The 25,192-nt window shown below is 29.7% G+C and overlaps 1 protein-coding gene across 1 annotated transcript in view; it reads left to right on the forward strand.

Moving 5' to 3' along the window:
* Positions 1 to 25,165, forward strand: part of LOC113389223 (TNF receptor-associated factor 4) — a 37,173-nt gene extending 12,008 nt beyond the window's left edge. Inside the window, exons 3-7 of the mRNA XM_026626284.1 lie at positions 22,427 to 22,700; positions 23,777 to 24,094; positions 24,171 to 24,431; positions 24,521 to 24,660; positions 24,952 to 25,165. Coding sequence (XP_026482069.1) covers positions 22,427 to 22,700; positions 23,777 to 24,094; positions 24,171 to 24,431; positions 24,521 to 24,660; positions 24,952 to 25,165 — 1,207 coding nt within the window. The remainder of the gene's footprint in view (positions 1 to 22,426; positions 22,701 to 23,776; positions 24,095 to 24,170; positions 24,432 to 24,520; positions 24,661 to 24,951) is intronic.
* The last annotated feature ends 27 nt before the right edge of the window (positions 25,166 to 25,192 follow it).

The following is a 25,192-nucleotide window of genomic DNA, read 5'->3' on the forward strand; positions in this document are numbered from 1 at the left end:
ATATTTAAATATCTGTATATTATAGTAAATTTGCAATATCAAACATATAAGCATTTATATTTACAGGCAATATTGCACAAAATACTTATCAATCTATAATGATTTCCCTATCTGCCGAACGTTTTTTACTTGACCTTTCTCTATTATATCTATTTAACTACTTAATAAAATAAAATTATGGACTGAGATAAATTTAATATGTTTTTAAAGAAAAATATGTCATTTTTCATGAAGATTTACAATTTTAACCCTTTCTACTCGCGAATTCCTAAATTTATATGAATTTTACCGCCGGAGCAGCGGCATCCGAGTGGAAAGGGTTAAACACTGAAATTTTTATGAAAGCTTGGTATAAAATAGATTTTACTAAATAAAATTCATCAGAATAATTGTTCATATTACAATTATTTTATTTTTATATAATTGAATATTGCTTACATATTAGCAAGTATTAGCAAGTATTATAAATTTACTATTTTCTTCTAAAATACTATAATGTTCTACTAAGGAAATTAATTTTACATTTCGAACAATGGACCTTAAATTCAAGCACTTCTATCTCTTTGAAATTTATGGGATATTGAAATTCATTTTAATAACAATAATATTATTATAATTTTTGCAAATATCAAAAGAGCAATATCCCATGATAAATATCCGAAGCATCTAGGTGCGCACTGGCATCATTATAGGGCATTTCTCTCATGAATTCCGTTTCTCGTAGACATAGCACCTGCGACGCATTTTAATAGTTTTATGCAATTTTATTAATTCACTTAATTTTTATTTATTTTTGTGTACATAATGAAGAACAAATCAAATGTTATAGATGATGGCAAAAGTTACTATTTTCTAAGGTTAAAATTTTATCCAAATCTTCAATCACAAATTCAATAACTTACTACATAGTAATTAAAAACTCAACACTACATTAAATATTTTATTTTCGCATCTTTTCTAAATTATTTTTATTTTGTTTTTTTTTACTTAAAATAATTCCAAAAAATATAAAATAATTATAAAATAAAAATAATTCCAACTTGCATATATTATGATACTGAATCATACTCAAAACTGTCAAAATGTCATGCATTTGATGTGCATTCAGGCGTTTTACACATAAACTGCAACGTCACTCGTATGTTATGAAGCTGGGTCAGAAAGACCTTGTTATCTAAGATCGTTTTTTTGGCATTTGTGCGGTTTCTAGGTTAGGTTTTCTATCTGACATCCTGAGAAAAATGTCTGACTGTACAGCAACTACATGGACTTTGCCAAAATTTAGAACGAATTTGTATGAAAAGTTCTTCATAACATAGTCTTGCCATAACATTGGTCTGGTGTGCGGCATAATCGGTTCATTAATGTATCAAACAAAAAATTTTTTTTACCAAAATTCCCTGAATAACACTACTTTTTATGTCACACATTTATGACTGTCATGGCTATGAACGTGTTAATGTAAAAAATCCGAATAAATAAGCTGATACTACCTTAAAACTATTTTTTCGACAAGCTTGTAGAAGCCAAGAAGTTTTCAGATTTAGTTCCTGGCAGACCTAGCTTTTGGAACATATTGCAAATGTATCGTTTGCGTTGGAAGTCTGTGATTGACGTGACCTCTCATCAAATTGAGTATGTAAGACATATATGCCTGACACAGTTCATGTAGAATTAATTAGCGTCAGACACATTTCACTGACATGGCCATAAACGTGTTATAAAAAATCCGAATAAATGAGCTAGATTCTACCCTATGACCCCATATTGAAACACTTTTTTCGATGAACTTGTAGCAAGTCAGGAAATTTTCAGGTTTGGTTCCTGATAGTCCAAGCTTTTGGAACCTATTGCAAATGTATCGTTTGCGTCGGACGTCTGTGATTAACGTGATCTTCCAACAAATCGAGTATGTCAGACATATATTCCTGACACTGCCCATATAGAACTTTTTAGCGTCAGTCACATATAATAAGAATCAATTTAAAAAATCAGAATAGATAAGCTGATTCTACGTTTCCGAGGGAAAAATTAAGAAAAGTCGTTGGCTCTAGGTCTATCATAACTTCTACACCAGCTGAGCAATGAATGTGTTGAATTCGATGTTGATTTTGTTTATTTAGTTCCATCTCTCGCAAACCGGTCTACTAGTGCATGGGAACGTTCGCAATTTCATTACCAACGCCTTGACCGTTCCTGCTTTGACTTTTTGCAATTGCTTTTTAGCAAAAACTATTTTGCGTGATTTTTTATGGAATAGATCATAGAAGTCCCAGAGAAAGCTATTTTATACTTCGCTGGAGTGTGAACAAATTATTGTTTATTTTTATGCAAAGTGATATTGCTTTATAACTGAACGGTAATACTGTATTTTTTGCGAAAATTGGAATGAAAAATTAAAGCTACTATCGCAAGGTGAATCTGTAAAATTAATTATTATTATTCTAGATAATATTAATTATATTTGCCCGCTTGTATAAAATTTGAATTTATATTGCATGACTCTTGAATTTAATAGTAATAAAAGAGTCATGTTATATATTTGAACGTACTATTGACATTAGAGGTTTCTAACCATTTACTCATTAGCATGAAGTATTTAAATTTTATATATGTATTTTATGAATAAGACTTTATGAAGAATAACAGAACTAATGCATTCGTAGACTTACAAATTGTCTGCTAAATGCAAAAATACACATGTAGGTACTTCAGCCTTCACTACCTTTTAGCAAGGCCGGTCTGAGGATAATACCTGAGAAAATGGTCAATGTCGACCAGCAAAGAATTTTTTTAAATTGGAAATATAAATCACATAGATATTTTCAAATCCAATTTGGCTTTTTTATTTTTTTAATTTGCTACTTGAACACTGACAATGATAAATATTTCTGAAGTAAAGCCTGCCACTTCATGGCATTCTCAATTAGGACGTCCATTAATAACGTGAACTATTTTTAAGGATTTTAGAACCTTTTGAAGAAATTTTTAATCAATAATTTTAGATAGGTACATTGATAAAATCAGGTAAAAAATAAATACACCTGATAACTTACTAACTTCGCCTTCATCCCTTGTGGTATTTTGTGATTTTTTGTCACCAACCCCATTTTAGGCCTCAGATTAATGGAAGGCTTTTATTGGGCTCTTCAAATTTATTTTTGGATGTCAGTGATATATTGAAATTGACTACTAATTCGGTCGCAACTTTGAAGTCAAATTGCATAAATGGACTTAGTATCAAAATATTTACATACTGCAAGCTACTTACATACTGTTTTCTTACAAAAATAACTGGTAACCTCTATAAAAGTCTGCAATATTAAGTATAATCTAAAGTCTTTTATTATTTATGCTCTAATAAATTCCGAACAATAAAGACATTAAGGATAAATTATATGTTTTGCATAAAATAAATATGTAAATCTTTATTTAATATATTCATTTTCAATAATTTACCGTATTAATTACTTTAAATTACCAATTTGCACTGAATTAGCCCAGAACTGTCAAATGGTTTTTCTCTTAACAAAATTTATAACGCGCTCGGAACACATCCAACAAGTTTGTTTGCTTTTAATAAACGATTTTTATACCCGGTAAAGCGTTATTTTTAATTATTCAATAAACTATTTAATATCTTTATATATGTATAAATATATACTTGACTAAATCTAAAAACTACTTTTGTTTTTCTGTTGTTTTTAACAGCAATTATTAAACTTTCTAACATTTTGTAGATTAGTATCGACTTACCATAATTCAAAATGTCTTTTTATTAAGAATTGTTATAATTCATAATAAAGTAGAATAACAGATTAAAACTTTAAAATAAGGCTTGTCCTTATTTTAGTACAAATATGAACTATTTACTATACGAACGATATATGTATGAATTTCAGATCTTACTTATATTAATAATTACTTGTATAATTATTAAGAATTTTTTTTAAAAAATTAAGAAAAATTTAAGGAAACCTTTTTCTTAATATTTACAACTTCATAGAAATATATATATATATATATATATATATATATATATATGAGTGTGTGTGTGTGTGTGTGTGTGTATGTGATGAGACCACCCAAGTTGTTCGTGTAACTATGCGTTAAATTAATAATTCAATGAAGAATATAAGAAAGATATTAAGTCATTTGGATATAGTTAATGGTTCCATCGGTATTTTTATTGTTAAATCTTAATAGAATATAAATTATGTTTTGTATTGTTATTTATTTATTATTGTTTTCTCTTCATTATATAATAATTCCAAATAGAATTATATACGGACGCTATTTGTATTATTTTTTGTATAACTTTGCTGTTCTTTATTTCGACGAATATTATAAGATCTTCTATATATAACTCATCATAAAAAGTTAACCCAATTTCGATAAAACATTTCATGTTTATCAATTAACAATTAAATAGATTAAAAAAATATAGTAAATATGTATGAATAAAGAAAAAAATATGAAAAAGAACGTATAATTGTTTTCTCTTGAAAAAAAAAAACCATCAATTTTGACCGATGACAGTTTTATGAAAATCTATTTACTGAATTAATGTGATCTTAAAAGTATATGTTAAACTATTCCACAATTGATTAATTAATTAATGCAAATGGAAGTGAAGTCATGTTAAAGAGTAAAAAAATTAATTATAAATTTACAATGTCTTAATGCGTTATTAAAAATAATGTTGGAACTCATAGCAGAAATTCAGCTCAATTGCATTAACATTTTTTAACTCATGCGAATTGATTTTCATCAAAATTTAATATTAGTGTTAAGGAAATGAATTTTTATATATAATAGTTCTAGAAATATCAAATTACGGATAATTCGTAAATAAATGCTGTGTTATGTTAAATTCTGTGTATGAAAAATGTAATACTATTTTATTATTATTGCGAAAAGGCAATTAAGATATGATTTTGTGCATTATTTATATTATATATGATATAATATAAAGGTATTGCATAAAAACAATTGTTAATATTGAATAATACATTTTATTCCAACGCTTTGTCTTACAACTACGATTTAAATATAAAACTAGTGGGGTGTATGGCATCGTGACTTAAGGCAAATTGCTGAAACTTCCCGTACGGTAACGAAATGCTCGAGGAATATTGAATGTTTTCAAATAGATTATTATTAATATTGTAACATTGTTTAATATTTATAAGATATAAACTGAATTGCAAAGTTGAAATTATTTGTTTAAAGTATATTAGAACTATAGTCAGAATTAAAAATAAAATCTGAATTATTTTCGATATACAAAAAATTAAAAAAAAATAAATAAAAAAATAAATAAAAAAAGTTGAAACAATTTTTTTCCAAAATCCAGTATTTTGTTAAGACAAGCAGAAAGTTCTTTGAATCAATTAAATCGGACGCTTAGTTCTGTCAAAAACTGCCATTTTTTGTACATTTAGCTCCGTATCTTCGAATTGTCTGGGCCTGCCTTTGCCAAAAACTAATAAACACTTCTCCCGATCATTACTAATTGAATGTTTTTTATTAAAATAGGATGCTTAGTTCTCTCAAAAACTCGATTTCTATTTTCTGCACTCTTTGCTCTTTATCCCCGTAACTGTTGGACCTGCCTTTGCCAAAAACTAATCAGCACATTTCCCTATCAGTGGGAATCGAATGTTTTTTGAACCATTCAAATCGGTTGATCCGTGCGCCCGAAAACGTGATTGGAAATTTGTATCCATACATACATACACACACACATCCATTTTTTTTTTTAGGTATGCCAAAATGTTCAGAAACCTTCAAAACGTCGAGAAATGTAAAACTTTTCAATTTCGATTTTCGGCCCATTACAATAACTTAATAAAATATGATTTTGCCTATATTCAAAACTTTCCTCACCTTTATTCAATTTATTTGAGGTAATATTGGTTCAAGAATGATCATAACTCATACCAAGTCCATATTTCACTTAGATATCATGGTGCTAAAATCATCCAACAATTTTTTTGCCATTAGTTTAGGCAAAAATGGGTTAAATAATAACCAACGATACCATTTAGTTAATATTTATCGATTTTCTAATTAATTATATTTATTAACAAATGTTGAAGTAAATCAATATAAGCAATAGTGTTAATATATGAAGTACAATCACGAAGCAAAGGAACATTATGTAAACCAAAGGCGCTGTTGTAACTTCCTGTTTATGCTATCTGCATAACAGAAATCACTTCCTTTATTGCATCCGTTTCAGTTCAAACCGAACGGCTTGAAATTTTATTAAATTTGATTTACCAGTTGTTATTTGTTTATATTATGCGTTGCATATAATAAACTCAACGCTTTTTATCTGAGAGATAATTTGGAAAAACTTGCTTTGGAACGATTTTAAGAGCTCTTTGTAACATATGATCGCAAGCCCTTGGTTGTAAATGCGCTTGATATAATAATAATCATGAATGAGCAAATGAAGGAGTCCTGAGAAGAGTGGATGAAGAAAGGACTCTACTGAGCACAATTCTGAGAAGAAAAGGAAACTGAATCAGACCCCTTCTGCAAAAAGAGTGCCTCCTGCATGACGTCGTCGAGGGTAAAATAAAAGGAAAGGTAAAGGGAAGAAGAAGAATGCAGACGATTGACGACTTAAGTGAGAAGGGAAAATACAGGAAACTGAAAGCCGAAGCACAGGATCAAGAAGAATAGAAGCAGAAGTTCGAAAACAAAAATACATGAAAAATGGGGGGGGGAGAATAGTGGTAATGGAAATGATTGACAAAAGGTAAGGGAATCATTTATTTGTGGTCGCTCTCACTTCATGGACTTGCCTTTGAGCAGACTACCATTTATTATTATTATTGATAATAAATGGTGGTCTGCCCAGAGGCAGGTCCATGATGTGATAGCACCACAAATCAATGTGTTCGCGCTTGTTTAACATTCCCATTACCAATAATAACTTTTTATTCATTTTTATGCATTTTACTTTTCAAACTTCTATTTCCATGCTATCTGGTCTTGTGCTTCGATTTTAGTTCCCTGTATTTTATCTTCTTGTGCAAGTCATAAGCATTTTTTTCTTGCCAATTCTTTTAGTCCTCCTATTTTACCTTCGACCACGTAGTGTAGGAGGTACTTTTTTGCTGAATGGGTCCAATCCAGTTTTCTTTTCTTTTCAGGATTGCGCTCAGTATAGTTCTTTACACCACCCTCCTTAGTACTAATTCATTTATTTCATCACATTTCAAATCTCCAGGTAGTTTTTGTCAACCTTTCTTAGAGGTTATGTCTCTGATCCGTACTGAGCTACAAAACACTTTATTAGCCTATTTCACAAACGGAGGCTAAGTTTCCTAGTCAGTAGCTTTCTAGCGTTTTGTAATAGATTTATCTAAATTCAATGCTTTATTTACATTTTAACATAATTTCAACATTTGTTGAACTTTCTGATTTGATTTGATTAATTTTGAAATTAATTTTTCTTATATACAAAATTATTCATTTCTGGAACAGAAATTTTTGCAGTTTATTGAATCCCTTAGTGACTTCCTTTTTATATTCGGTAGAACTACATATTTAATAACACTAATAATATAAAACATTTGTAACTGTTTTAAATAAATATTAAGCCATATAAAGGGACTAGTTTTATCGCTCCTATTAGAGGATTTAACAAATTCTTGCATTATTGGCAATCTATTCAATTCCGTGCCATCAGAAATTATTGGTCTTTCGATCTCGATAAATAAAAACTATTAAATGTCCATAAATCCAAACAACAATGTTCCCACAGTATTTCTCGGTCTGAGAAATAAAACGAATGATTTTATGTTCCGAGTGAAGTGCATCGAATGCGTTTATATTTAATACTGCATGCTTTCTTACACGGATGTGTTCGGCTTGTAATACTTGTATGTAATATGGAGCATTCGACTTAGAAAATTATTCGTAAAAGCAAATCGACATTGCCATGTTTTTGCACATTAAATATATCAAGTTAAATTATATGACACCAATATCTTAATCGCAAAACTAGATGATAGAATCGGGGTTAAAAATCTTGTGGCATTCCTATATGTGACAAAACATTTTTTAACGAGGTGCATATTAGATTATTTATGTACGAATAGCAATGAAGTAACTGTCGATAATTTTAGTCTACTTATTTTAGAATGGATTTGTACATAAATTTATACTTTTAATAAAAAGAGTAACTTAAGACGTTTTTGCTATTAGAAAGTAGTAACAAGACGTATCGAAATGTAAAGGAGTACTTTTTTATCCTTTACGATGACTCTTTGAAAAACTATATTAGGAAAATATAATAACTAATAATGATGAAATTGTAAATATTGTAAGAAGTATTCACCCATTTATAAAAATTATAAATAATATTATAAACCACTATATAACGGTCAGAATACAAACTACGCAGAGTTTAGTGAATTACTCATTGCTACAACATTGTAAACTCGAGACATCCTTGACAAGCCTAACAAGCGTTTATAAAATTACTTTCCAAACCACAAAAAAGGGAATAACAACTAAGTAATGAACAAGTCATAAAATAATGTTATCTAGGATTTCAAAGTCACATTAAAGCTAGCACGTAAAAGGCTTGCAATGACGCATTTTCCAGTCAGTGCCAGTTTAGTTTTCAAAAAGTTCAGATCAGTATAAGTCAGTTGCAGTTTAGTTTTCTATAAAGTATAAGCTCAGTCGTGAATCCAGTCTTCAGTCAATCATGAGCTCAGTTATCATTGGAGTCGCATTTTAATTAATCATAATTCTTAATGCTTTATCAATTTTTTTATATAAACTGATCATTGCTCATTAATTTTCGAATTTTAATATATTTTATATTCGCACTTACTTAGAATAAAACTAGAATCAGCTTTATGAGTAACGCACTTTTCATGATTATGACTCTTTCAGGCATTCTAATAGCCTAATTATTAGGATCTGTATTCATAAGGATTTTTGTAATAACGTTCTTATATTGTTAAATAATACAGATCTGAGAATTCTTTACTTTTAAAATCATAATTGTCAAATATTTTAATGAAATAAAATAAAAGTACCTAAGAAACTTATAACTTAAATTTAACATTTTGCACTACAACAAATTTTTCAAAGAAGTTTATTTTCAGTGATAGTACTCGAGACTATTGAATGTAATATATTAAATTTTACATATTTGTACTTTCCGGGACCATCTATGTCCGTTCTTTCAGAACAACGTGGTTTGAACATAATTCAATTCACAAATGAATGTTTTATAATTATGCTTGAATCTTTTCAAGCTTAATTATTACTTGAATCATTTCAAACAAAATTATTACTTAGAAAAACCGACTAAACTCTGTGCCAATTAATTTGAAATTACTTAGAAATATTATGACTGTTCCTTACCGATTGGCTGCGTACTCGTCGAGCGTAACGAGACCCATGCATGAGTTGAATATGAAAATAAGAAACCGAGCCATAGGAATCGCAGGAGATGTAATAAAAAAACATCTTGAAAATAATAATAAGTCACTTTTCATAGTCTTCAGTTGCTCTCACGCTAAGTATACTTTTTATATGCTTTCGGTGCTGTATGTTTGTCAGATTTTTTATAACACAACACTTTCATTAAGCACTATTTTACGAATAAACCATCAACCCAACGTTACATAATAGATTTGAGTCCGGATAATGATCTAAATTTTGATGCATTACCGACTCTATATGTAAAAAATACATAATAACGCTCGAAAAAATATAAAGACTATTTATTTTGTAATAAAGATAACTGTATAGACAATTTGTTTTTGTCTATTCTTGGCAGATCATGTGCAAGTATATTTTTACAAATAATAATATGAAGAGTTTTACAAACCTTATATGATTAAATTAAATGAATAAAATAACGCGCCAAAAGACATTGTTTGAAGTTGTTCATCGAAACAGATGTATTAAGCGCATTTTCAATTTTTCTCAATTTTATTTATTTTTTTAAATTTTAGCTTTTCCAAACGAAATTTTTATTTTATATAAAAATACTCTCTCGCTTCTTTGATAAAAAGAGTCAAAAAAGGTATTGATCTTTATTATCACTATCATCTTAGAAATAATATACATTTTTACTAATTACTAATATACATGAATTTGTAAGTAGCCCCTAAAACCTTTTTAAATTCACTTCAATTTATTCACAAATTCTAGAGATATGTTAAATTCATACGTCGAAAAATTAGCCAACATCATTTTAAAAAAAAATATCATTTTTTATTATTATATTTGACCCACCAAATTGTTGCTTTCCTAAAATATTTGAGAATTAGTAATAGCTATATGTAATTTAATCATGAATTAATAAATAATAATATTAGGAATTTATATATCACTTTTTACCATTTGCGACTTATTACGCAATCCATCAAGGTTATTTTATAAAAGAACAACAATAAAATCATAATTACAAGCTCGGTTTGCGTTCGGAACATTTTCTTAAGATAATTACACAATAGTTACATTAATTACTATTTACATCCTATAATAATTTTATTAACATACTTTATTTGGAAAATTATTATTGGTGTCATTTAAAATAATAGCTAAATTAGAGAACTGGGTAGAACTTTGTAATCTAGACAAATAAAGCGCCTTATCTACTAAAGAAAAAGTAAAGTAAAATTCCTATTTGAAAATATGAATACAAAAATCGAAAGTTAAAGAATTTATTGTTATATTATTTATTGATAAGTAATTGTGAAAATTCTGAATTTTTTGAATAATTATATGAATGACTTATATATTATAACAAATAAATTATTAGAACCGACCAGAATTAACGGGCCAATTTTCCGGTAAAATGGACCGTAATAAAGCGTTGTTATGGCAACGCCTTGTTACCCAACATTCTTCATATAAAATTATACTAAAAGCTGTAAGTTCATTGCTGATGAACTAATAATATTCGAAACTCTATAGAACATAATAACTTATAGAGAACATAAAAGTCACTTTTATGTTCTCTAAAAAGTATTATTAAAATAATGGATATTAAGCAATGTTTCTACATTAAGTTGTTATTAATAATTTGATGATATAATATTGCCTTTAATATACTTCTATTTGTTGTTTCAGTTGTTGGCGTTACATATTTGATTACAATAACTCAATATTCATTATCAAAATATTAACCACAAAATTCACTATAATTCATTCATTTGTTTTGTGTCGTAATTTGGACAATACCACGAATGGTATTTTTTTTACAAATTCGACTTTTATTTTTATTTACGTCTCCGTCATAACAATTATCATATGTTTTTATATCGAAATCTCAGAAGTCATTTTTCATTTGAATCCATTGTTGGCGATCAGCGGACCATCACGAACGGAAACGCATTTCTGAACACTTTTTATGCGATTTTCGTCAAGTAATTGGCAAACTAAAGTCCGAATGATGCCATGAAAATGATATCTTATTTGTTTTTTTGGATTAAGAATTATTTTAGAATATATTTGGTTATATCAGCGCTTCTTTAAACAGGAAGGCCATACATTTTTATAAGTAATGATTCTATTAAGCATTTTTTTTCATGTTAAATTTTTAGCAAAGGAACATGGATTAGAAGTAGAAATTCAAGTAAAATATCTATAAAGCCAAAAAGGTTATTTTTGTTATTGAATATTAATTTGTTCGTAATATTAGTTATTAATACCAATACATATCTATAAAAAATATTTTTGAGAATTCTGAATTTTTTTGAAAATTTAGATTTTTTTCAAAGCGATCGCGCGGTGTGGATCTTTTAGAAACAAAATATCGAATATTTTAAAGCTTTTATTATTGGATCTCCAAAATTTGATCCATTTTTCATTCTGTCTATGTCTCCTCCGCAATAGGAATGTTTATAGAATCATTCAACTCGGTTCATCTGGGCTCACGAAATTGTGAAAAATTTGCGATTACCATAACAACTCTTAATAATCACTTATCATATATTTACTTGTATTTCATGAATAATTAATTATGCGTCATATGCAGCAGAGATCTCCATTTTCGCTCTGAAAATATATAGTATCTACATAAGTTGTTTTCCAAAATGTGCTTAATTGCAAATGGTTTGCTGTTTAAAGTGGTACGATTTTAAATACAGATACGAAATTAAAATTAATTGATAAATTAAAAAGTTTATGGCTTCGTGAGAATTGTCAAAGGATGTGGGATGCGGGTTCTATAATAATTAATTTTTGGAAGGGTTCTATATCTTAATTACACAATTGGACATACTAATAAAGTGTATGTATATGTATATATATTTTCATTATAGTTGTGCACATACATTAGTCATGTCCTTTATTACAAACATGTCACATCAATCGTTAAGTAATCGAGAAGAGAAAGCAAAAATAACTATTCTTTATATTGCATTATTACACATTTATTGCACAACTTCCTAAAATAATCACATACTTAATTTTCTTATCCATACAAGTTTTTGAGAATAATAAAATTCATAATTTAAATTCTATCGATTTTGAAACGATTTTTATATTTCACTTCTGATATTATGAATGAAATATTTTGCAGTTTTTATTTAGGATCTTGGCGGGGATCACTATGATTAATAAGAAAAATGAATAGTACAAACATTTAGTTTACGATATATATTGATCTTCACTCTACAAACTTGTCCTCTCGTTAATTTGATAGTTTCTCAGTTATTATGAGTTACAGGTATTCATATTCATACATTTATGCCATTTACCCTGAAGGCTCCTTGGTTAAATAGAAAATATTCTGGTCAAATATTGACCAGACCTAATTAGCCAAAATAATGTTTTCTGTTGACTTTTTATTATCTGCTTACAATTTTTGCAATAAAATAATAGGAATAGTTGTACAAAGGTACGTTCTGAATTGATAAAACCAAAAATTTAATTCGAAGCAAATTGAGGAGTAACTATTTTTTTAACTTATTTTAAGGACTTAATTAAAATACATACTTTTTACCCCAAAAATTTTACTTTTGCCCCATTTGGTGTAATTTTTCACGGTTTTCCGACCCCTGGTGTAAATCAACATATTTTCGATTGGCATTGCTCGAGCATCATCTAATTGAATAAACAAGAATTTTTAAGAAAAACTCTATTAAATAATTATAAATTCGGCGTGCAATTTTATTCTTCCGTAATTAACAAAATATTTTTGTTGAATATTATCATTCTGACTTATCGCAAAAACCAATCATAAGAAGAGAACTGGTACGAATGAAAATGGTCTATTAAAATTCCATTGTGCAGTTAGCGGGCAACTTGACGTGTCTCTTTGAGCTTTGAACAGTATCTAGAGATGAAGAATGTTCCCACCGTTGATATACGAAGCAAAATTGCACAAAGTTATATCTAATCTTCTGGGATATGAGATAAGAAATAAACTTAGTTTTACTGGGCGTTTGTATTTTGTGTCGTCTATGGCTCTTCTCAACGATCTTGGTAAAACTTGTCTTTAGTTATTCCATACTCGAAAATCTTATCAAAGAGGTAACAAAATTGTTCATAAAAAAGTTTGCATTTTTTAAATTAGGCAATAATTTGAAGTACTTTTGTATAGAATGGTGATAATTATTATGGTGAGCCAAGCCTGCTAGTTCCAAAATCTACTTTTGGTTTGCAGTTTCTTATATCAGGATTTTGCCCATTTTCCGCCCAGTAAACACCAAGTGGCTGATATCCACATAGATTCCACATGCGTTGCACTTAATTTCAATCCATCAAATCAAATGACAATTCTATGTCAGTACCAAGATTCGAACCGAGTATCCGCGGCGTGTGAGTAGGGCGTGCTTCTGACTGAGCTATTCCCGCCACAACAATAAAGCAACTTCAATTACAGATTGCTATCTGCATTTTAGGTATTGATAGCAGAAAAAACTAGTGGTGTATGGCATCCTGCCTTAAGGCAAATTACTGGTATTTCCCGTACCAAACATTATTTTTTTAAAAAAAGTATTGAGAAATTTTAAATTTTTGAAAAAAATTGACTTTTTTGGAAATTTTTTTTTTGATTTTATAGTTTTTATATTTTTATAATATTATTAGATATTTTGGAAATTTTTAACTTTTTTTTCAAAGCAATCGCACTGCTTTAGCTGCATAGAGACAAAATATCGAAGCGCGTAAGCGCCGCGTCGCCGTCTAACGGATAAACAATGTTACGGAACCCATAGAAATCTAAACAAGTTTGATACACATTAAAAGTCTCCATCAAGTATCTGATAATTTGATGTGCATATGTCTAAATGGCATCTTTTTACTTTTGTTACTAAATCTCTGCTAGACCTGCCTTCTCAAAAATTTAATAAGTTCTTGTCAATAAAAGTGAAGTGTTTTTTCCGCTCTCTCAAAAACTGAGTTACCGTGTTTGGCTCTTTTTGCCCCGTATCTTCGGAACGACTAGACCTGCCTTTCCCAAAAACTAATCAGCACGTCTCCTTATCAATACGAATCGAATGTTTTTTGAATTATTCAAATCGGTTAATCGGTGTTCCCGAAATCCACGACGAAAATTTGTATCCGCATACACACACACACGCATACAAATACACACACACAGATACATCCTTTTTTTTCAAGGTATGCCAAAATGTTCGAAAACCTTTGAAGCGTGAAGATATATAAAAATTTTCAATTTCGATTTTTTTGCGATTAAATTTGCAAATAAACATTTTCATTATTTTTAATACCAAAACAAGCATAATAGAGCGTTGCCATGACAACGCTATTTTATGAGCTCTGTTACGGCAGAATTGCCCCATATATGATAGAGATATTTTACAAACGTAGTAATCTTTATCGAAAAAATTTTCTACAGTCTACTATATTATCATATTTATTAAGAAATTTTGTATCCAATATTATTGCTTTCAGCACGAACCCATACAGTACCACATAGCAGTAATTAGTGCATTTCTACAAACCGGAACTAATGTTTGCCCATCTCTGGCTTTAAATCTAATCTTAACTTACAATCTTTTAGAGAGCGCAGTATTATCATTAAAAATATTTCACACTGCTTTACTTCACTCCAGAGCGGGTATGGCTTAATAGTTAAGTGCATTAATTGCTTTTCCTTGTTCAGTAATTATATTCATAAAGTTTCTGTCATATTGTATTATAATGCGCTTAATATTTCCCATGTAAAATGCATTCTTTAGAAAGAATGCATTTTGCAAAGCTGTTTTTTTCACTTTACTTTGTGTTACTTCACCGGTTATGCAAATCTGTTTGTAATGAAAACAATTTCTAACTTGCGGTAAATTAGAATGATTTTTCTTCGGTGCATATTTATAAATTTTGAAACATCTCTTAGATTTGACAATATAATTATACCAATGAAAGGTACGATTGTGAAAATCATTGTCTAAAACAAAGAACACAGGGAAAGTATTTCTAATCGACATGAGATTTTATGGTCTATTTTCAGTGAAACGATTGGAATTTTTTGTATTCAGATTAACATGATTCTGAAAGCAATCGTGTCCATGCGCTTTCCAAAAGACCATATTTGATCAGCGTAGGATGATGTGAGAATAATTTAAACATACATAATCATTTATTATTCAAACACGTATAAAGTAATATTGAAAATACTGACGGGCCCTTCGATCGTATTTACAATGTTGCTATTAAGAAACTACGAAAAGAAAAAAATCCAATCGATTTCATAGAGAAACTGGTGTATGGCATCGTGCCTTAAGGCAAATTGCTGTAACTTCCCGTACCGTAACGAAATGTTCGAGAAATACTAAATGTTTTCAAATAGAATATTATAAATAGTGTAACATTGTTTAATATTTATATGGATTATATGCACTGAATTATAAAGTTAAAATTATTTATTTAAAGTATATAAATGAGCTTTAGAATTTCAACTAGAATTAAAATTAATTCTGAGTTCTTTTCTTTTTTTCCAAAAGCAATTGTTTCGTCAACACAAGCAGAAAGTTTTTTGAATCATTCAAATCGGATGCTCAGTCCTCAAAAACTCGATTTCTATTTTCTGCACTCTTTGCTCCGCTTCTACGTAACGGCTAAACCTGCCTTTTCTAAAAACTAATCAGCGCATTTCCCTATCAATAGAAATAGAATATTTTTTGAACCACTCAAATCGGTTGATCCGTGCGTCAGAAAACGTGGACCAAAAAATGCAGACACACAAAACACACACACACATATCAATTATTTCTGAGGTATGCCAAAATGTTCAGAAACCTCTGAAAAAGTAATTTTTTTTAAATTTAAGATTTCTCATAAATCTAATTTTTGCAAGATTTAATCTTTTTTTTAAATTAATTTTTGGTACGGGAAGTTTCAGCAATTTGCCTTAAGGCACGATGCCATACGCCACTAATTTTGAGATATTTGTTAAGACCATGGACTCTATCGCCACAGAAAAATAAAAAAAATCGTGATGATTATAAAAAAAGATTCTGCCGATCTGTACCAGAAACTAATCAGCACTACTCCCAACTGACGTCTTTTGAAAGGTTGTTAAATTTTCAAAATCGGTTCAGGATTCTAAAAAACAACTTGAGAAAAAGTCAACAAAACGTCAAAGTTTGGAAATAGCAAATCGGATTTTCTGGCGAAAACACAAACTTCTCCTTCTGGAAGTTAATAATTCACTATACATTACTACTGATTTTATATCAGTTCTCGGCAAAAGCCATTAAGACCATGACGAGTTACTGGACAATCACATCCGCGCATCATACATATAGATTATCAGGAAATTGCGATGCCATAATAATCTGCGATTGTCGGCTATAAGATGCAGAAAATTGTATCTTCAATATATTCCCCAGATTTGCTACGGAAATTGAAATCGAATACATTTTTTGTCCCGCAAAAGACCGCAAACTGTGTAATGTTACATTAACAATCTAATTTAAAACAATCGCGCAATGAAAAAGGTTCGAATGATATGGTGTTCCTTCATCAGTTTTGAAACTTCTGATGATTATTGTTTACTAAAACTTTTATCAAAATAATATATATAAGATGATAAATGAAAGGGCACTTATTACTTATTATATATCTTGAAAATATTAGTTCCCAATTCATCGAGACCAAAACTTATATTTTCATGCTCAAACTAAGAAAGAAAATAATTTTTAATAAAACCTATGTTAACTTACAAGTTAACAATATTTTTCAGTATATGTTATTGAACACATCATTCACAATTCATAAAACCTGTTACATACATTGTAAACTATGTATGTATGTAATGTAGACAACATACAGTGTTTTAATTTTATTTTTATAACACAAGCAATAAATTGTAACAAGGTTAAAAAAGAAACATTTATTTTATAAGCTCACATTAAATAAATATCCTTAAAATTAAAGTTATTAAAACAAAACTCAATATTAGCATGCTTTCGTGCTAATTGTACACATGAAATAAATCAAATACTATACAACTGTTAGTTATTTTATATTTCAGTTTTTTTTTACAAACATTAATCATTAATACAAAAATTAGAAAACATTATTATATAATGTATGCAACATTGACTGGTAATATAACAATTATCTAATTGTAAATAATTCAGTTACAAAAGTGTTCAAATTCGAACAAATATATAAATCAAAGTAGAAAATTGATTTAAATTAAATTATATTATTATGATAAGAACTGACATAAATGCCATATGAATTTCAGAAGATTTATTCATCATCAGGTTCATATTTTATGGAAGCTTCTAATGATGCTTCCTCTCTTCCTTGCTGCATATACTCTTCAAGTTCTTGATCCAAAAAATCCTTACAAAAAATTTGGCATATCAATTCAATACTTAAAATGTACATGAGATATATATTCAGTCGATATAATTGTTTTTAATAATTATATTTATTTAAATTTAATGATTTTAATTTTATTTTGCTGAATACTTCAAGCCAAGTCTATGAACAATTTGATAATATATTAATTGTATCATTTATATATCAATTAATATAATAAACTTGCATTATATATCACAAGAAATAAATGTTATTTGAAGAGATCTATCTTCTTGACTTACTAATCCTTTGATAATATAAATAAAGTACAAACCTTCTGGTCTTCGGGTGACATATCTTTGAGCAAATCTGCTTGCCACTTCATGAGGTCAACTCGTTGCTTGGATAGATTAAATCTATATCTACTACTAGTTGACTCAGTGCTAAAAATAAAAGAATAATATAAATATAATATATATATATATATAGTGTATCAATAAAGTAATGTATAGATGGACATTTGAGCCTCGGAGCCAATTGCAATAGCAACTTAGACATGCAAACTTATCTTGTAATTCATATAAATTATTCATATGCAATCACTTTGTTTTTTTCAATCACACTATTCTAATATGAAAATTCTCTTCTTGAAAAACTAATTAGTGAATAAATGATAGTGCTCTGTGCACATCTACTGTGTAAGACTACATTTATACCCACTGATGATGATATGAAATCTTATGCCGAAACATTTGGATAAGTTAAAAATTCATTTTTAAATCTTTGCTTTACGTTTGATGAATTGCCTTAGAAGTACTTATTCATATATCTGAACTTCAAAATAACTAAGCATAATGAAGTTAAATAAAATATTATTGTTAACATCTATAGAGATGAATGATGTAATAGAGATTGTAGTTAGAGATATTAAAGTAGTAGTTAATAAAAAGATAAAGTTTATTATTATAATAGAGATGTTATCAATATAGAGTATTACTACTAATAGTGTGTGCGTATGTATATGATTTTAGATATATATCAGTATAGGATAGCTTTACGAATCAATTTGTTACTCGAGCTAACTTTTTATATATCTCAATCCCTTGCATGCAGCAAGCATTGATAAGTTATTTTTCATATACTTTAATTTTAGAATTCTCTAGAACTACTAATTTAAGTTAAACTAAAGTTGATTCTGATTCTAAATCTTAATTAGACTATTCGAAACCAAACTCATGTAAAATATAATATATTGCTAACATCTCTAGGGACGAATTGTGTAATAGAAATAATAAAGGAGTAGCTGATAAAGAGATAAACTGTATTGTTATAAACTATAGATGTTAACAATATAGTGTATTACTACTAATAGTGTATGTATATGATATGTGTTTTAGATATATATCAGAGTACAGGATAGCTTTAATAATCAATTTATTACTCGAGCTAACTTTTCATATATCTTAATCCCTTGCATGCAGCAAGCATTGACAAGTTATTTTTTTATATATACAGCTTCCATATTGTCTACTCTCACATTCAAAATGAATTTCAGTAATCTCTAGAACTACTAATTTAAGTGAAACTAAAGTTGATTCTGATTTTAAATCTTAATTAGACTATTCGAAACCAAACTCATGTAAAATATAATATATGGCTAACATCTCTAGGGACAAATCGTGTAATAGAAATTGTAGTTAGAGATAATAAAGGAATAGTTAATAAAGGGTATTATTATAATAGAGACGTAAAAAATATAATGTATTACTACTAATAGTGTATGCTTATGTACATGTAATGTGTTTTAGGTATATATCAGTATAGGATAGCTTTGCAAATCAATTTGTTACTCGAGCTAACTTTTTGTATAACTCAATCCCTTGTATGCAGCAAGCGTTGATAAGTTTATCTCATTCAAAATTAATTTAATAATTCTCTAGAACTACTAATTCAGGTTTAGGTAAAGTTGATTCTGATTCTAAATCTTAATAAGACTCACTCTGATTCATCCATGGTTGTGTCGCCGTCCCTGTCGATTTTGGGTCTTTTGGAAGAGAAGGAATGTGAATGGTCGCCATGTTTAACAATTAGATTAGTATTCTCTTTCGGGACGATATTGTAATGAAACAGCTTTCTCTGAGTTACAGAATTATACTTCGTTCCCAATTTCTTGGTAACTAAGTTAGCGTGAACAGTAAATTGCACAAACTTAAGGGTATCCTTCCTTTTGATCGGCTTGTTCGCGACGAACTCGTAATTCATCTTATCCGAAGAACTCATGATGTTTTAATTACTTAGTAAAGACTATTAATTGATAGAAATGTTAATTTCAATTTGAATGTAAATGTATAAGTACATATAAGGTCTACTTACATGGATTCCTGTATTAGACGACTTTACCGCTCGAATCTCGAAAGCTTTCTGAGCAAAAATTCTGGCGCACAACGAAACAAACGAATCACAACGCGCTAAATTACTCGGCCATAGAGTAGAAGAATGACCACAGAGAAGAATAGATCAGAATTATATTTTTCAATAATTCATCCATAGAGATATAATGACACTCTCTACATTTAAATTTGAATAATCGAATCACATATTAATTTTCAATTTATGTCTTGATAATAATATATAAACTTGGATCTTGGATCATGCTTGGATCACTTCTACGTGAAAATCAAGATTAAAATTTAACTCCGTTAAAAATTACAACTAAAATATTAGGATAAGGGATCGTTCAAGTATTACGTAAGCAGATTTACTACAATCATTTACCCCCCCCCCTCCCCTTTTTCAGCAAAAGTAAGCAAATTTCTTACCAAAAATAGGCAAAATAAGCAAATCAATAACCCCCCCGCCCCCTATAGTGCTTACGTAATACTTGAACGGCCCCTAACATTGATTTTTTTAACTCGTCGAAGAACAATTTTGTTTTTCGCGAAAAATCCGCGATAAATTGCTAATTTAACGTTTTCTCGACGTTTCAAGTCATTCTGAATCGAATGAGATCAAAATTTAAAAAAGGGCGTGTGTGTTTTTTGTAAATTTAAGGAAATGCATGTATGCATCCCACACAGGTCTTTTGTATGGATATGCCGGACTTAATAGCGCCTAGGTATAATACCTATTAAAACCTTCTTTTCTCTTGCCTCTGTTAATTACAATATTGGTCCCCACGGAAACCGCCGTAAGGGGGCGTCCATTAATCAAGTGAGGTTTTTAGGGGGAAGGGGGTTTGATAAAAAATCATGAAATATCACGCGGGGATGGGAGGGGTATAGTAAGATATCACGTGTATTTATTTTTTACTTGAATTTAAAAACAAATCCAAAAATGTTAAAAAAAATCATAAAGGTGACCATTTTTTCTCGTAACTAAAAATACACGTGATGTTTTGTGGGAGGAGGGGTAATTTTGAATATCACCAAAGGGGGCGAGGGTTCGAAAATCCTTTAAAAATAGATCGCGTGATTAATGGACGCCCCCTTAGGCATTACTTTGTGGGAGGAGGATCTAGAATGTTATATTTCTTGCTCTGACAATATCTTCTAATCTTATAATTATTATCTACTTATCTTCTAATTATTGCCATTCGCTCTTCTTCTTTTTGATAGGCATTACTTCGTGGGGAGAGGATCTAGAATGCTATAATTCTTGCTCTAAAAACATACTTATCTTCTAATTATTCCCATTCGCTCTTATTCTTTCCGAAGATAGCAGGTGTTAGTACTTCGGTAGCAAATGTGTCTAAAACTATTCAGAAGATTTTGATTGGGAATCGTGTTGAATAGTTGTTGGTAAAGATCGTCCGCGTCGTTTTTTTTTGCCAATTTTGATAAAACTTTGTGTAACGATAGATTTTGTAGTCTGAAATGACATATTAAAATATTATAGGCCTACGATAAGCTGTTGAACTTTAAAAACTCAGCAAAGTTCATAGTTTTGGCGTGCGTTCGAGCGATTCTATGCCGAAGCATATACTCTTTGGTATTTCGTAGGTTACAGATGACACTTAAACAAAATACATTATTTAAACACGAAATATATTAAATGAAATGTGTTAAACAAATTAATTCAACATGTACATAATTATATGTATTATAAGTAATGTTGGCAATTCGGCTGCAAATGCATTTCATTTTTGTGGATTCGCGGAATGCCGCCGGTTCGATCCCGGCCGGAATCATCTAACAAAGTCCTCTATATTTATTAAAAACCAGTAAGGGATTTTGCCGGAATTATCTAATAAAATTGTTTTTATTTATTCAAAACCATTCACGGTTTTTGGTGGTTTATTATTAGTTAGTGCTATCCCATGATGAATCATTTATTAAAGAAAATTCTAAATCGTATAAAACAGTTAAATCTTGATTATGTGTAAAACGATTAAATTGATTATGTGTAACTATAGGGTAAAATGTTACTCACAACTGGTTAGTTTCATTTTTCTGAAGGTCAAATCCTTAAACATTAAATTCATAGTACATTAATGCAAACTGGCTCAGTGAGCCGATCACTTCTTGATCAATTTTATTCATCATCTTGTTGAATTTCCATATATCAATCAATCATTTCTCAATCAGTTTTACATGAGTAGCAAAAGTATTTAAGTAATATATTTATTAATAATCATTATTTTATTTTTACAGATATATCCCGATGCAGATCAAGAGAAGTCCCTCATCAGTTTGCCTTCCGCAGGTCCAGTTGTATTCTGTGTGCATCAGAAATTGGGCTGCCGTTGGGCCGGCGAACTGCGTGCCCTCAAAGCCCATTTAACAACCTGCAGGCACGATGCGACACCCTGTCGCAATGGATGCGGAGCGCAAATTCCGAGGGCTATGATGCCTGATCATTTGCGCTACACCTGTCCAGAGAGACGTGCCCAGTGCGACCATTGTGAAAGGCAATTTAGTGGACATGATTTGGAGGTAAATATTTGAATGCATAAGTCGATAAGATTAGGAAGAGAGAAAAGAATGAAAAAGTGGCTATTGCTCAGAGTTAAGTAGAATTTGAATTGGTGAAAGAACAGAATACGATAAGAACATAGATAAAGGCTTTTTTAAATGCTTCAATTATTTTTAGATTATTCGTATTAATTAGATTTTTTTTTCAAAGATCTATGAAAAAATTGCCTATAGCACGGTGATTGACTGAAAAAAACATAAAATAAGAACATTTTAATAGTTTCTCATAATAAAATCAGTTCCAAATTGGTTAGTACACAAAGACTTAGACAGACAAGACAGATAAAAGAAGATAAAAGATTTGAATTGCTGTCTCACACAAATATAAAAATCGTCTAGCTGATCACTTCACTGAATTAGTTTACTTGTTGTCCGTTTCGGGACAGTTGTAAAAATTATTATTTAATAAAAAAAAGTAGGGCAAACAACTTGTTACCACAATAAAGTGTACCACTTGAAATAGCACTATGTAATTATACAATTTAGCACCGCTGTGTGTGGCGCTCTAATAATTTCTTATCAATAGCTAAAAACCATAGATAAAAGCTAAAAACTAAATTAATGAACAACAAATTCAAGATTGTTATTTTTAAATAATCATATATTCACAATACAAAATATATATGAAGGATTCTCATAAATTTCACAAGGCGCCAAACTGATGATATTTTTAGTCAATTTTGGAGGCAAAGGTATAAAATATTAGGAAATTTTAGATCTATTCTGTTCTCTATGTTAATTTCAATACTTCAGTTTAAGCAATAGATATAAAAAATAATATTATCTATAAATAAAATAATGAGACATTTTGAATAATATTTAATCACTTGTATAATAATAATTGAACAGAACTTAATTTATGTAGTCTGATAGTGAAAGGTATTTTGCTATATGCAAAATAAACAATGTTTCTCCTTTCATAGGTAGTAATTATCCAAATAAATTTTTAAATATAAAGATTGCTCGTTCATATAATACATCTTAAAAAACAAAAACAAATTGAAAGAGATATTATAATGAGATTTATTATCTTTTAGACTCACAATGGAACCTGTCCACAAGAGCCCATTTATTGTGAAAACAAATGTGGCGCCCGTATCCAACGAAGACGTATGAGCAGACATAGGGCTGCAGAGTGCCCCAAACGTATGATCCCTTGCAGACATTGCCATAAGGAATTTGTGGGTGACACCTTAGCAACTCATCATTCGCTGTGCCCCAGATTACCTATTTCATGCCCTCAGAGATGCGAGAAAGCTCCTCTACCACGAGAAGAACTGGAAACACATTTGAAAGATGAGTGTGATAGATTGCAAATTAGCTGTGCCTTCCGTGATGCAGGATGTAACTTTAAGGTCAGTATTAAAACAAGGTTTATGAAAAACATCACTGAATTGCAGCATAAGGTTAATTCCATTCTTATTTTTATAGGGAACACGCCAGTCAATGGATTCTCACATATCTACTAGTTGTTCCCAACATCTACAAATGATGGTTGCTTTATCATCACGCCAAACACAACAAATCAACTCCCTACGAAATGCTGTAGCCTCTTTGTCTTTGAACTATTCTGGTACTTTAGTATGGAAATTATCAGATTGGACTTCAAAAATGTTGCAGGCAAAAAGTCAAGACGGTGTCGAGTTGCTATCACCTCCTTTTTACACCAGCCAATATGGGTATAAACTTCAGGTGAGAATCATCGCTTAGAAAACTGTGTCGAATGAATTATTAAATATACCTTATATCCATGACCAATAATACTAATTGATAACTTGCAGGCCTCAGTTTTCTTAAATGGAAATGGTGCTGGTGAAGGTACACATGTGTCTGTCTACATCAAAATCTTACCAGGGGAATATGATGCTTTATTAAGATGGCCGTTCAGTCATTCGGTGTCTTTCACATTATTTGATCAATCACAAAGTGAGTAAATGTTAAGACATGATTTAAATTGTTTGTTACTAAGCTAAATTGTCATGCAATCATGAATCATCATGCAATTGATATTTTCAATTTATATTGCTGTAGATTCAACTTAACTTTGAAATGCTAAATAAGTACCCAAGTACCCAGTCATCATATGTAAAACCTACTAAATATTGATGCATGTGAGCAACTTCATAAATTAGATTTTCATATTTCATTTGTTATTGTTCAATATTTGCAAAGTATGAGACATTTTTTGAACATCGTTTAATGATATTGTTTTTATTGTTTCAGATAAAAGCTGCAATGTGGTTGAATCTTTCATACCAGATCCGACATGGGAAAATTTCCAGAGACCTAGCATAGCACCTGATGCATTAGGTTTTGGTTTCCCAAAATTTGTTTCACATGAAATGCTGAACAGACGATCCTTCATTAAAGACGACACAGTTTTTATTCGAGTCAAAGTTGATCCCAGCAAGATTGTAGCGGTTTAGGAGAGTTACCAATGCATTGTAAATATT

This window comes from Ctenocephalides felis, unplaced genomic scaffold (assembly GCF_003426905.1).
Source record: "Ctenocephalides felis isolate EL2017-DRISC unplaced genomic scaffold, ASM342690v1 CF-g0.4_SCAFFOLD_03573, whole genome shotgun sequence".
In the NCBI taxonomy this organism is placed as follows: domain Eukaryota; kingdom Metazoa; phylum Arthropoda; class Insecta; order Siphonaptera; family Pulicidae; genus Ctenocephalides; species Ctenocephalides felis.